The sequence below is a fragment of the Pseudochaenichthys georgianus genome, chromosome 24 (genome assembly GCF_902827115.2).
Source record: "Pseudochaenichthys georgianus chromosome 24, fPseGeo1.2, whole genome shotgun sequence".
Taxonomy (NCBI): Eukaryota; Metazoa; Chordata; class Actinopteri; order Perciformes; family Channichthyidae; genus Pseudochaenichthys; species Pseudochaenichthys georgianus.
The window spans coordinates 24,974,967-24,986,606 of NC_047526.1; the positions used below are offsets into that span (position 1 = coordinate 24,974,967).

The following is an 11,640-nucleotide window of genomic DNA, read 5'->3' on the forward strand; positions in this document are numbered from 1 at the left end:
GATTCTTCAATGAAACCCTATTACATTTGTGTGAATGTGTGTGTGTGTGTGTGTGTGTGTGTGTGTGTGTGTGAGAGAGAGGAGGAAAGAGAGACGAAGAAAGAGAAATAAAGAGAGGGAAAGGTATTCCGGGGGCCGGGCTACAGTACCATCTGTATGCAAATCTCCTCAGACTTTGGTAAACTTTGATCAAACACTCTGGCCTCCTTTTCTCTCCCTTCTCACCCTCCCTCCCTCCCTCCCTCCCTCCCTCCCTGTCCACTATGTGCTCTGCAATTACTGTAGCTCCACAGCTCTTTGTCAGGGCTGCATATTACTCAGTTAAGGCAAAGAGTTCCCTCGAGGAACTGCCCCTCGTCCCACACACACACACACACACACACACACACACACACACACACACACACACACACACACACACACACACACACACACACACACACACACACACACACACACACACACACACACACACACACACACACACACACACACACACACACACACAAACATCCATGTTTTCTGCCCCAATACCACCTGATACCCTACTTGTATCTGGCCCCACTACCTACCAAAACCCCAAAATGCACAATTTTTTAAGCACCTGTGACCACGTTGGACCCCACACCAGATGGTGAAAGCCCCCTCACACACACACACACACACACACACACACACACACACACACACACACACACACACACACACACACACACACACACACACACACACACACACACACACACACACACACACACACACACACACACACACACACACACACACACACACACACACACACACACACACACACACACACACACACACACACACACACACACACACACACACACACACACACACACACACACACACACTCACTCCCCCCAACAGATAGCAGGGCCTTTGGCAAGCGGAGCCCAGAGAGGCGCATGGGTGACGGGCATGCCTTTGTGCAGAGATTGGGCACATTGCAGGCACACACACACACTTGTGAATCGACACACACACTGCAGCCATTGTTTCCTCCATATGGGAAGGTTAACATGTTGAATACTGATCCGGTGTCCAACAGGACAATGGAAATGTTGTGTCAATTAATGCCAATTGTAATGAAGATCTCAAAACAGATGACATGACGCACAGGAAACACACAAACATGCCCCTTTAGCTCATGTCCAGCTTTAATGTACATCCATCAGCCGAGTGTAAGCCCATTAGAGTTGTGTGAGTGTGTGTGTCGGGGCAGCTTCAGCCAGGCGGGCAGTGGGCAGAGGGATAATGGGTATTAATCAGGGAAAAGCCACGGCCATATGTCTGTTTAACGCAGGAGACGGCTATTCCCTGAACACCAGCTTCCCTCAAACAATTAGCCTCATTTCAGAGAGGAGATAGCTTAACTGTTCTTGAAGCGTGTGAGCACATGAGTGTGTGTAAGGGGGGGGGTTGAAGAGGAAGCCAGAGTGTGTAAGTGTGCGCACAGCTGAGAGGTGTACGGTTTTATGTTTGTTTAACTCTGGGTGTGTGGGCGGGAAATGTGGCACTGGACACTGTTACGACGTGTGTGTTTGTGTGTGTTTGAGCAGTACACACACACACACTTATGTCGACGTGTTTGATTGTGTTTGAATGTCAGAGTTAATCTCACCATCTGAAGCAAACTGCCTCTGTCGGCTGCAATATGTTGTTTTTCTTTAAAAAAAAAAAATGTCTCTGGGATGTTATTGTCCATGAACTTGTTTTCATCCTATAACCAAGCAGGATAAGCCATTAGGCAGATGGTAAGGGGAAGTCCCACGAGAGGACACACATACACACACAAAGACACTAGATCCTGTCCCATACACACACATGAACAGTAAGTGCGCACAAAGACACCAGACCCACCAGACTCCTGTTATGTAATCCACCAGCTCCACTCCCCCACAGAGAGGCTCAGTCTTGGGCTGTCTCAACTCCAAAACAAAGTCATCAGTCTTCATATAGCGCTGTATCTCACTGTGGAAATACCTTTAATGTAAAGAACATGGCACTGAAAAAATGAAGTGTTTGATTTACACTCTAGTACTGTAACACGCTCATTAAGTAATATATAGTTTTTGAAAGAGAAAAAAGGGTCCCCCTGTCGTACAGTGCTATGCAGTCATTTTTTCTTCTTTTAGGTAAAACGGATTAATCAAAGTCATCAACAATGTGTGTTTTTATATCCTGTTAATTCCCCTCTCGGCAACTCTTTTTTATCCTTCCCTCTGTGAACACACTGTCGTGCTGAATGGCTACTCGGACCGTGGCAACAGATTTCTCTTTCAGCCATCTCCAGAGGACGCCTGGCCAGACTCCTGAGTGGCACATATTTGGGTTAAGGCCCGGCACTGGAGGCACAGAGGGAAGGAGGAGGAGAGGGGAGGAGGCCAGAGCCATGTGGCTGATGTTGGTAAACAGTATCCAGCCTTGTCCGGGCATCAGGGCAGAGCACGGAGAAATCAGGGCCACACACAGCCCGGGAACAAAAGGTACACACACATACAGACATTGACATTCATACACACATGCAGGCAGAAACACAGACAACTAACAGACAAATAAAAGACTCACTCTCGCTGTCTGCCACTCAGCAGCTGCTCCAGTTTCCATGGCAACAGCCTGAACAATGTAATAGCAAGGGGCTGTGTCGGTGAGAGAGGGAAACGGAGAGTGTGTGTATGTGTGCTCCCGTGCACTTGAAGTGTGTGTGCGTAGGTGTGTGCGTGGGTGGGAGAGGCTACAGAGGGGGAGGTAGCCGCAGGGGGCTGAGACAGAAGATACTCTTTATTTCTTTGTCAGGATGAGCAAAACAAATGCGGAAATGTAGAAGAAAATAAAGAATAAAAGCAGACAAAGGGAACATTATGTAAGGGTGAAGGGGTCAGAGGTGATATCCACAGTGTCAGGGACAATAAAGAGCAACAGTGGCAAAGTGTGAGTGTTTTATGATGTCTATTTATTTTTCAAAATGAGGTATTTCAAAGTGCTATGAGTTGCAGCACTAAATGTACATTTTAAAAGTGAAAAAAACAAACATCTTATATCCGTTTACCCAGTTCTATGCACCCGATAGTTACAAATATAAACAAAAGAGGAATAAAGAAGAAGGCCAGGTACATCAGGATAAAACACGTTTGCTGTACAAAAGAATTTGAGATAAAAGAGAAAAAAAAGACGAGATAAAGTGATATCTACCGGAACTCATTTTCATACGAAAATATAAGTATCAAATTTAGTATGTTCACACTAAAAGCATAAAGGTGTGTAGAATTAGTAATATGATACAATACAAAGTAAGAGAGAAGAAAAAAAAACAATATATTGTTATATTACAAGGTCATGACTCTCAAAAATCGAGGCCTTACAGTACTTTTAAAGGTATATAAACTTCCAGTCTAGTTATTGGCAGCTTCCTGACATGTATAAAAAAACAAGGACAAAATGTATTACAAAACAAGGCAGATCTGAGTTTATTTTGTCTGTTCACTATTGTTATATACAAAAGTGTCGGCTAGCAAGGTGCGCAGTTATACATCCACTGACTTGGTTTGAGCACCAGTGTGAGGGAGGAGTGAGTGAAAGAGAACCTGTAGTGGCATTGTTTATGTGACCCATAACGCCTCAGTCGTCAAAGTCTCGTTCAGTTTTGCAGTGGTGAAGGCAAAGTAAGTGTGCACTGCTGCGTCTTGTAGTGAAACTCTCCAAGCAAAGTGCCCTCTTACACCCATCCCTGTGGGAATCACCTGATTCCAGGCTGGTGTCACAGTGAGTACAAAAAACAAGATACAAATGATATAAAAAAAACCAGAGGAGGGGGAAGACCAGAACAAAGTGTGTCCTCTCCCCTTCTCATTATTTTCTCTTTTTTAAAATCTTTCCTCAATGTGACTGGATTGAAAAAGTAAACCCTTAACATTCTTAACGTCAACAAATGTGCAAAAAAAGTGGCGGCAGTGAAAGTCCGAGCATCCCCCCGGAGACCCCCCTCCTCTCCTCCGTGTGTGTGAGTGTGTGGGCATCTGTAGATAAACGTCCTCTGAGATGAATGTGTGTGTACGACAGGTATGCAGGCCTATGTGTGTGTGCCTTAGTGTATCGGCCTATGTGTGTGCGCCTAACTGTGGTTCAGACTGATTGGAGGCAGAGGGGTCTTCCAGGGTATATGTGAGTGTTTCTGTGTTGTAGTGGTTCGTCTGTTAGCGAGTCCTCCCCTGATCTAGCCTGCGCATCAGCTGCTGCCAGCGGGCCTGGAGCCTGTCCTTCTCCTGCTGGAGCCTCATCTCCTCCGTCTCCAGTGAGCTCACATACTCGGTGGCCTTCTTCAGGATCAGCACCTTGGCCGCCTTCTCGTTGTGCGCCAGCTCCGGCACGTGGTCGCGCAGCGTGAGGAAGCTGGAGCGCAGGTCGTTGCGACGCTGGCGCTCCAGGATGTTGTGGTTGCGCCGACGCTCGCTGTCCTCTGAGTCGGAGCTGCCGCGCGGGCTGCTGTCTCCGCTGTGGCTGCGCTTGCTGCGGACCCCCGATGTGCCGGAGAACGAGCTGCAGGACATGGAGGAGGACGTGGAGGAGGAGGAGATGGTTCTGGTGGGGGGTCGAGGTGAGTCTGTTGTCCTTTGCTTCTTTGGGGGTGGGCTGGGGTCGTCATCTGACGCGTAAGGGGAGGGGGCCGCATAGTTGTGTTGCTGCTGGTGGACTGAGCTCCTCTTCAGGATCAGCTCCTGAGGGGCCCGGCTGACGAACCGACTCGAGGCGCCGGACCCTCGTCCGTCTTGGCTCTTGGGATGCACCGAGATGGTGACCGTACCCGTCGTCAATGGAGACGCCTTGTTGATTGAGGAGCGCCTCTTCTCTACTGTGACCACATCAATCTCCTCCTCTTCCTCGTCTTCGTCCTCATCTTCCTCCTCCTCCTCTTCGTCGTCGTCTTCATCATCATCATCGTCATCATCATCGTCATCTTCGTCATCTTCGTCTTCTGGGAAAAGAAAAAGCTGAATGTTAGTGACTTAATCTCTCTGACACAACAAGTATTCCCACTATGTCATCTATGCACCAGCAGGTGACGGGTATCTGTGTGAGTGAGATCAGTGAGAGAGTGTGTTATGTGTGTGTGGGAGAGAGAGCATTGCTCAACGCTGTTTGCATAAGCAGAAGCCTCTTAATGCTTAGTGTCAGTCACTCCTCCACTAATCTGCTCTGCAGGCGTTGACACGTTCAGTCTCAGAGCTGAGCAGACAGGCTGGATTTCTGCCTTTCATTCTCCATCCCTCCTTCAAAACTTCTCTTAATCTTCTCCGGTGAGACAGCTTCAGTCTGATGCCTTCAGTTTATCAGCGCAGTTAACCTGACGGTGTGCAAGGCATTAAGAACTTCACTTTAAATGTAACCTCTGATCAAGTTATTTAAAAAAAAAACTAATTCCCGCTTCTTTTTCGCTGAGCTTTTCGTCTTAATACCTGCACTGGAATCAGGCTGAGCAGCTGAGACTTATCAGGGACTGGCGCCTTTTGAAGATGAGACGAAGTTGCCAATCATGAGAGTGTGAGGCCCAGTTAAAATGCCTTTGTGATAATGGCTCTCATTATCAGCTCAGGAGCATCTGAAGAGTGTGGCATTTTACAGTTTACAGTAACCCACTTCAGACACCGCTGCACCAGTGTGCTGTCTCAACACACACACACTCTATCTGGCACTGCCATCAAAACAAAGCAGGGCACAGCTGGATGGATGAGGGGGCGTGGCTGGCTTTGCCACATGTGAAGCTGGGATTTAGTGGTTCCCTGTTTCACTCATGGAACAGCTCATTTTTTGGAGCTGGAAAGAGCATAAATAGAATGACAACCACCTCTGCTTGGTTGGATAAAATATCAGCCATGTTTATGTGCCACTGTCTTAAGTTTTAGAGTGGGTTGTTCCCATGCAGGCATCTTGAATAGTAAGACTAAGCTTTATAATTACAGGGATAAACCTACACTGTAGCTGTCACAGTCCGTGTCTCTTTGATGAGAAGGTAAATAACGCCTGCAACACAAAGAGAGGCGCTGCTAGCTGCGGAAGCGCACTGGAGGGAGCTGTGCGCCGGACTGCAGGCGGCAGGCGATCGGATCACCAGCCTCTAAGCCTCCGAGCTGGAGCAGAGCCAGGGAGACAGCTGTCGAGATGGAGCGCTTGTTCAAAGCTGTCACCCCCCTAAAAGAAGCAGCCAGAGCCCTCCTCCGCCCTCTTTTCTTCACGGTGGAGGAGGTGTTTGGCAAGACTGGCTGGGTCTGCCCTCTGTGCCAAGCTGGAGGCCTTTTGTACTGCTGTTTCGCAGCGAAAACACGCTGATAAGAGCTTGTGAGTGTTTGTTTAGGAAACTCGAAGGCGGTAATAGGTGGAATGTGGTCTTAGGGCGATTAAATACACACAGAACTAATTTCCCAAAATAAACGAAAACTACTTCCTCAGAATAAGCAGGGAAAGAGGATTGCCATTCTATATCCCTGAGTCTATGGGTTGTTCTGATCATCCATCATCCATCATGGTACTAAAGTGTATTTCTGTTTTTTTTTTTTAAATTGTTTTTAACTCGACTGAACTGAAGACAGCAGTCCAAAATAAGTGCCAATGTATCACCTGCTGTGCGTCAAATTGTCCCTTAATCCATGCGTAATGAAAGCCTTCACAGCACCGTGAACCAGACACTTTATCAGATAATCACATTATTGAACACCTTTGTATCTTCCCCTCCTACACCCGGGACCGGCTGCAGTCAGGGAGTGTGTTGTCTTTTTGTTTGGCTCGGGTGCCAACTGAGTTCAGGAAGGCACACAATTCCCCATTTTACTGCCATCTGCCGGATGAAGAGCCCGCTGATTACATAAACCTCGTTCACTGTGTCACTACTCCCTACTCCACTGTGTATGTGTGTTGTTGTGAGTGTGTGTGTGTGTGTGTGTGTGTGTGCGTGGAATGTAACAAGATAATCCAATTCTGGGCCAGTCATATGAACAAGCTCCAGCCACTCCAGTAATAGCTTGATGATAATAATAACAACAATACGAATCAAAATGTTAAAAAAAAAATGGTAATAATGATACCATGATCTTTCAGTAGCAGTAAATTACACAAACAAATGAACACAAAAGCTTTTTGTGCGAATTTAGGTTCTTACCGGAGTCACTTTGAGCGTTTTCGTGGGTTGTGGGTGTGTTTACGCTCCCGATTGAGTCCCTGCTGCTGCTGTTCTTCTTGTTGACCGGGAAGGGGAACACTATCGCCGGATCCACACACTCTGACACCGAGCTGCGGCTCACAACCTCCGGTACCTTGACGCACATGTTCCTGGCACCTCCCGTGGCAGTAGAAATAGCCTTGCCGAGTTTCTCAGTGACCACACGCTGCAGCTTTTCCCTGGCGGAGAAACCACTCCACATACAGTCCTGGATAATGATGTTGTTGGGGTTAGTATCCAAAGCGGAGCCGAACAGGTCCCCATCGTCGGACGCCCCCCAGATATCGTCCTCGGGCAGGAGCAGCAGCTCAGAAGCCCAGTCCAGTGGGTCCCCCAAGCCGAAGCCCAGGGGGTCTGCTTCCGGGGAGGCAGCCGCCGGCTCCCCCGGTAGCGCGGCTCGGCTCGGGGAGAGGGGCGGAGTGGGCAACAACTCGAATTTCTTCCAGATGTCCTCCCCCGGTGGCGCAGAGTCAGGACCACAGAAGTAGAAGTCGTCCTCATCCGGGTAGAAACACGGTTGTAACGAGTCAAACTCCATATCTGAGTTTTTACTTGCGATTGCTGGCATTCTATCCCACAGTCGAAAAACCTGAAAAGGAACAAAAGACACTTTAGTCTCCAAAAAGGAAAAGAGCGCCTCTCCACATTCACTCTGTCCTCTATCACACCTGAAAACTACACTGCAGAAAGACCCTGAGTCTAAGCCCACACACAGACACACAGTCTGCTCCACTAAATTCCACACTCACTCCTCTGTGAGGTATACAAACCGCACAAATCTCACAGGAGAATGTGCGTAAATGTAACCGTGACGAACAGTGTGCCAAACGATCACAAGTCACTAAACATGCCAAAAATGTGAAAAAGGACATGTTTCCAGAAAAAAACCCTAAGAAATGACAACAATCAAATCTAATAGACTCTTTTTTGTGTGAAACATGTAAGGAAATAAAAACACGTTTCTGTATCTCGCGCTGGAAGGAGAAAATGCTCACCTTGTCCTGATTTGGGATGATAATGTGCGATCCAATTTTTCTCGTATCTCGCAGTCAGTAATACAGACACCAGATTTACAGCAGTCATCTACTTAGGGAGCACAGACAGTCCTCTGACACACATTGTGGCTGGCTGAAGAGTGTTATACACTCAGTTCTGCGGGAGCCGAGCTGACTCCTCCCTCCCCAGGCTGGGGGGTGGTACAGTCGGGCTCTGGGTTTGATGCGGCGCGGGAGACAGGCTGGCTGGGAGCTTTCTTTCAAGGTGAATCGAGAAAAACAGCCTAAACATTGCGAGCAAGAATGAAAGCAAGAAAGACATAGTGTGAAGGAAAGGAATAAAGAAAGACAATGTATAATATTGACAGCCTCAGGTCTTCTCTCCCGCCTATCACTCCACTGGGATGTCAGACCCTAGATAATGAAACAGTCGAAGTAACCCAGGGGCTGTTAGTGATTTGATGTCTTGCTCAGATTGCTCAAGGGCACTGCAGCAGGTTGGGTGATAGGCTACAGCTGAACCGGGGGTTTGAACATCCAAGTGAAGGGCAGTGTTTTTAAACCAACCCCCTACACACAAACACACACACACACACACACACACACACACACACACACACACACACACACACACACACACACACACACACACACACACACACACACACACACACACACACACACACACACACACACACACACACACACACACACACACACACACACACACACACACACACACACACACACACACACACACACACACACCTCAAATATTACATTTATGTATTGGACATTGATACAAGAAATGTATGTTGCTCATGACTCTATTTTAGAAAGACAAGTAAATGTTAGATCAACATTGAACTGGGGTTAATGATTACAAATGTTTCCAAGTCTAGTATTTGTATTTATTTATTTCAACACATAGGTATCACTTCTTATGCCCACACTTGTTTATCATTTATTTCATATTATGTGTCGAGATGTATTCCTACACTTGCAATCCTCCAGCCCTGCTCTTGCTGGAGAGCTCTGAATATCATTTTCTCTTTTGTCTGAGGGCCAGCAGCATCCCTGGATGATGATAGGAGAAGGAAGGCTCACTGCGCCCTCACACGGACACTCAGGGAACTGCAGCACATCCGCGCACCCAAACACAGCGAGCCAGACAAACAAAGGCATACAAACACGGAGGCGATTGTTTTTTTCAAAACGAAAGAAAAAATATATTGGCCCCTTGGGGAAAAAAATATTAAACTCCTCTAGGCGTGTAAGGAGCAACATTTCCTCAGACAAAAGGCAGTGTTGGTCTGGGGAGTTTTCAGCTGTCTCCGGGATAAGACAGGACCCGAGGAGAGCATGTTACGTAACCGCAAGCGGTGGTTGTAGCCTGGAGTCATTCCCATTCCCTTTTCTAATGACAGTTTAGGAGGAATGGCGCATCTGTAATTATGCGCACAGGCATACACACAGGCCTGATATTGACTTATTCAGGAAAAACGTTTACAGAACGGATTCCAGTTAAACGCCAGCTGTGAGCAGGAAGAATGCCAGCTTCCAGGATTTCTCAGCCAGACAATAGATGATGATAAAAACAGCGTTTGATATTTAAAGCAACATATGTTAAAGAAAAAATACATGACATAATTGAATGGAAAATATATAAATTCATAATTATATTATTATTTGATTAATGATGTATGGATTCATGGCAATTGCTATTTAAACTAGAAAACAACTGAATTGTGTCCCTCAATGTTGAAATATTGGGATTTTTTTTTGCTTCAGTTCAAACCACAGCCAGTGAAAAGTGAGAATCTGCAGCTGTTTTATCCACTGAGTAGGAATAGCAGGGAGTTTCCTAGGACTGGATACTCAGCTCCCAGGAACTGGGGAGATGGTTTGGGAGTCAGAAACTCCCCACAGGCTCTTGTCCGTCCCCTCTTTTACTTCTCAAACTGCGCTCAGCTCTGACCCTCCAGCGGCAGCAGCTTCCTCTGCTGTGAAACAGGGCAGAGAGTGGGAGTGAGAACAGAAGGGAAAGTTATTTTGTATTTCCAGTGCAGATATGGTGAGGACAGGAAGCCGTCTACTGCTGCTTGTTTTCTGTTGAGTAAACACTTAATAAAATAAACCCAATGACGAGGGAATATTGGATTTATGCTGTTTTCTTGGCAATGAGAAAAAGACAATTGCCTTTAAAGGATTTAATGAATTCACACAAACTGCACATCATCACCCGCTGCTTTGCACTGAACGTGCCCAGATGTTGATATGATTGTTATGTCTGGTTATTGCTGATTTGTATTCATATCAGGAAACCTTTTCCCGCATTAGAGTGAAAATGCACTGACTTCTCCCTAGTTGTCTATAATATATTATATTATGGAATTACTGCTCAATATGTGGCTAATGACACTGTCTCCCCATAACACCGTTAGGGTTACAATAAGACTATCAGGGATTAATAAAGTCCATATAAAAATAGACTGAATCCTAGAGAATAAGGCCGACTTGTCAGAGGGATTGCTGGCGGATTTGCTTGTTGTTTTTATGACCATTATGGCATGCCCCCTCTCCCCTCCCACCATGCACCACTGGCCCAGCACATGGATGGTTAAGCAATTAGGCCAGTTTTGATAAAAGATTCATAAGTCACGCCAGTGGATAGTGCAAAGACAAGCATATTGGGAGTAAACCCTGCTGCAGTGACATCGGGACAGGCTGTGTTAGGTTAGAGAGCACGCACATCCAATACATATTTGAGTTGTGTTTGTGTGTTTGTGAGTGTGCATATGAGGTTGCTGTGTTGGGTTCTTCTTGGTGTCATAGTTTTGTTTAAAGTGTAAACATTCAGCGATACAGCTGGTATATACAGTCATCACATCACCTCAATTTACCACTGATGTGGCGAACACTCGAGATAGAAACAGATTACAGGACGCTGCAATATAAATAGACTTTCATGAAGCTGTGATATGATTCAATAGAGCTTTATCTGGACGTCTTGTGCTCAGCTTAATGACATGGTTGTATCACTCCTAAAATACATGTTGTTAAATGGTCAATTTATATCTTTTGCATTTTAACGTGTGTATATTATGTCACCGGATTACGGCCACATTTATAAGAGCTTCCCACATTCTACATAAAATACACTAATGCGTCAGTTTATTATAACAGCGCTGCAATAAATCCTGTCTCCATGAAGCTGAAATTGTTTTGGAAAAGTTATGATTCAACTGTACATGTATATCGGAGGCTGCCGCTTTGAGGTGTTATACTAACTAAGGTGTTATACTAACTAAGGTTTCAAATATTTTGTCAATGTTATCAATAATTCCTCAAGCACCACAAAATGCATCTTCAAAATGATCAGAGAAAACCAAGCTTTATACATTTGTG

At 46.1% G+C, this 11,640-nt stretch overlaps 1 protein-coding gene across 2 annotated transcripts; it reads right to left on the reverse strand.

The window, feature by feature from the left end:
* Window positions 1-2,948: 2,948 nt before the first annotated feature.
* On the reverse strand, window positions 2,949-8,392 carry mycn (MYCN proto-oncogene, bHLH transcription factor). Of its 2 annotated transcripts, none has more exons than XM_034076710.2 (3): window positions 8,233-8,392; window positions 7,178-7,826; window positions 2,949-4,996 (listed from the first exon to the last, which is right to left on the reverse strand). In XM_034076710.2, exons 2-3 carry the CDS (start codon window positions 7,803-7,805, stop codon window positions 4,221-4,223), a joined length of 1,404 nt encoding a protein of 467 aa, XP_033932601.1. In that variant the 5' UTR covers window positions 7,806-7,826; window positions 8,233-8,392; the 3' UTR covers window positions 2,949-4,220. The 2 variants fall into 2 exon arrangements, with proteins under 2 accessions (XP_033932601.1, XP_033932600.1); XM_034076709.2 differs by having other exon boundaries at window positions 2,950-4,999; window positions 8,233-8,390.
* Between the last annotated feature and the right edge of the window lie 3,248 nt (window positions 8,393-11,640).

Coding starts and splice junctions, on each gene's coding strand:
- mycn (XM_034076709.2), bottom strand. CDS start 7,805: ATGCCAGCAATCGCAAGTAAAAACTCAGATATGGAGTTTGACTCGTTA. Junction 5,000..7,177: donor AAACGCTCAAAGTGACTCCG/GTAAGAACCTAA, acceptor TTCTTTTCCCAG/AAGACGAAGATGACGAAGAT.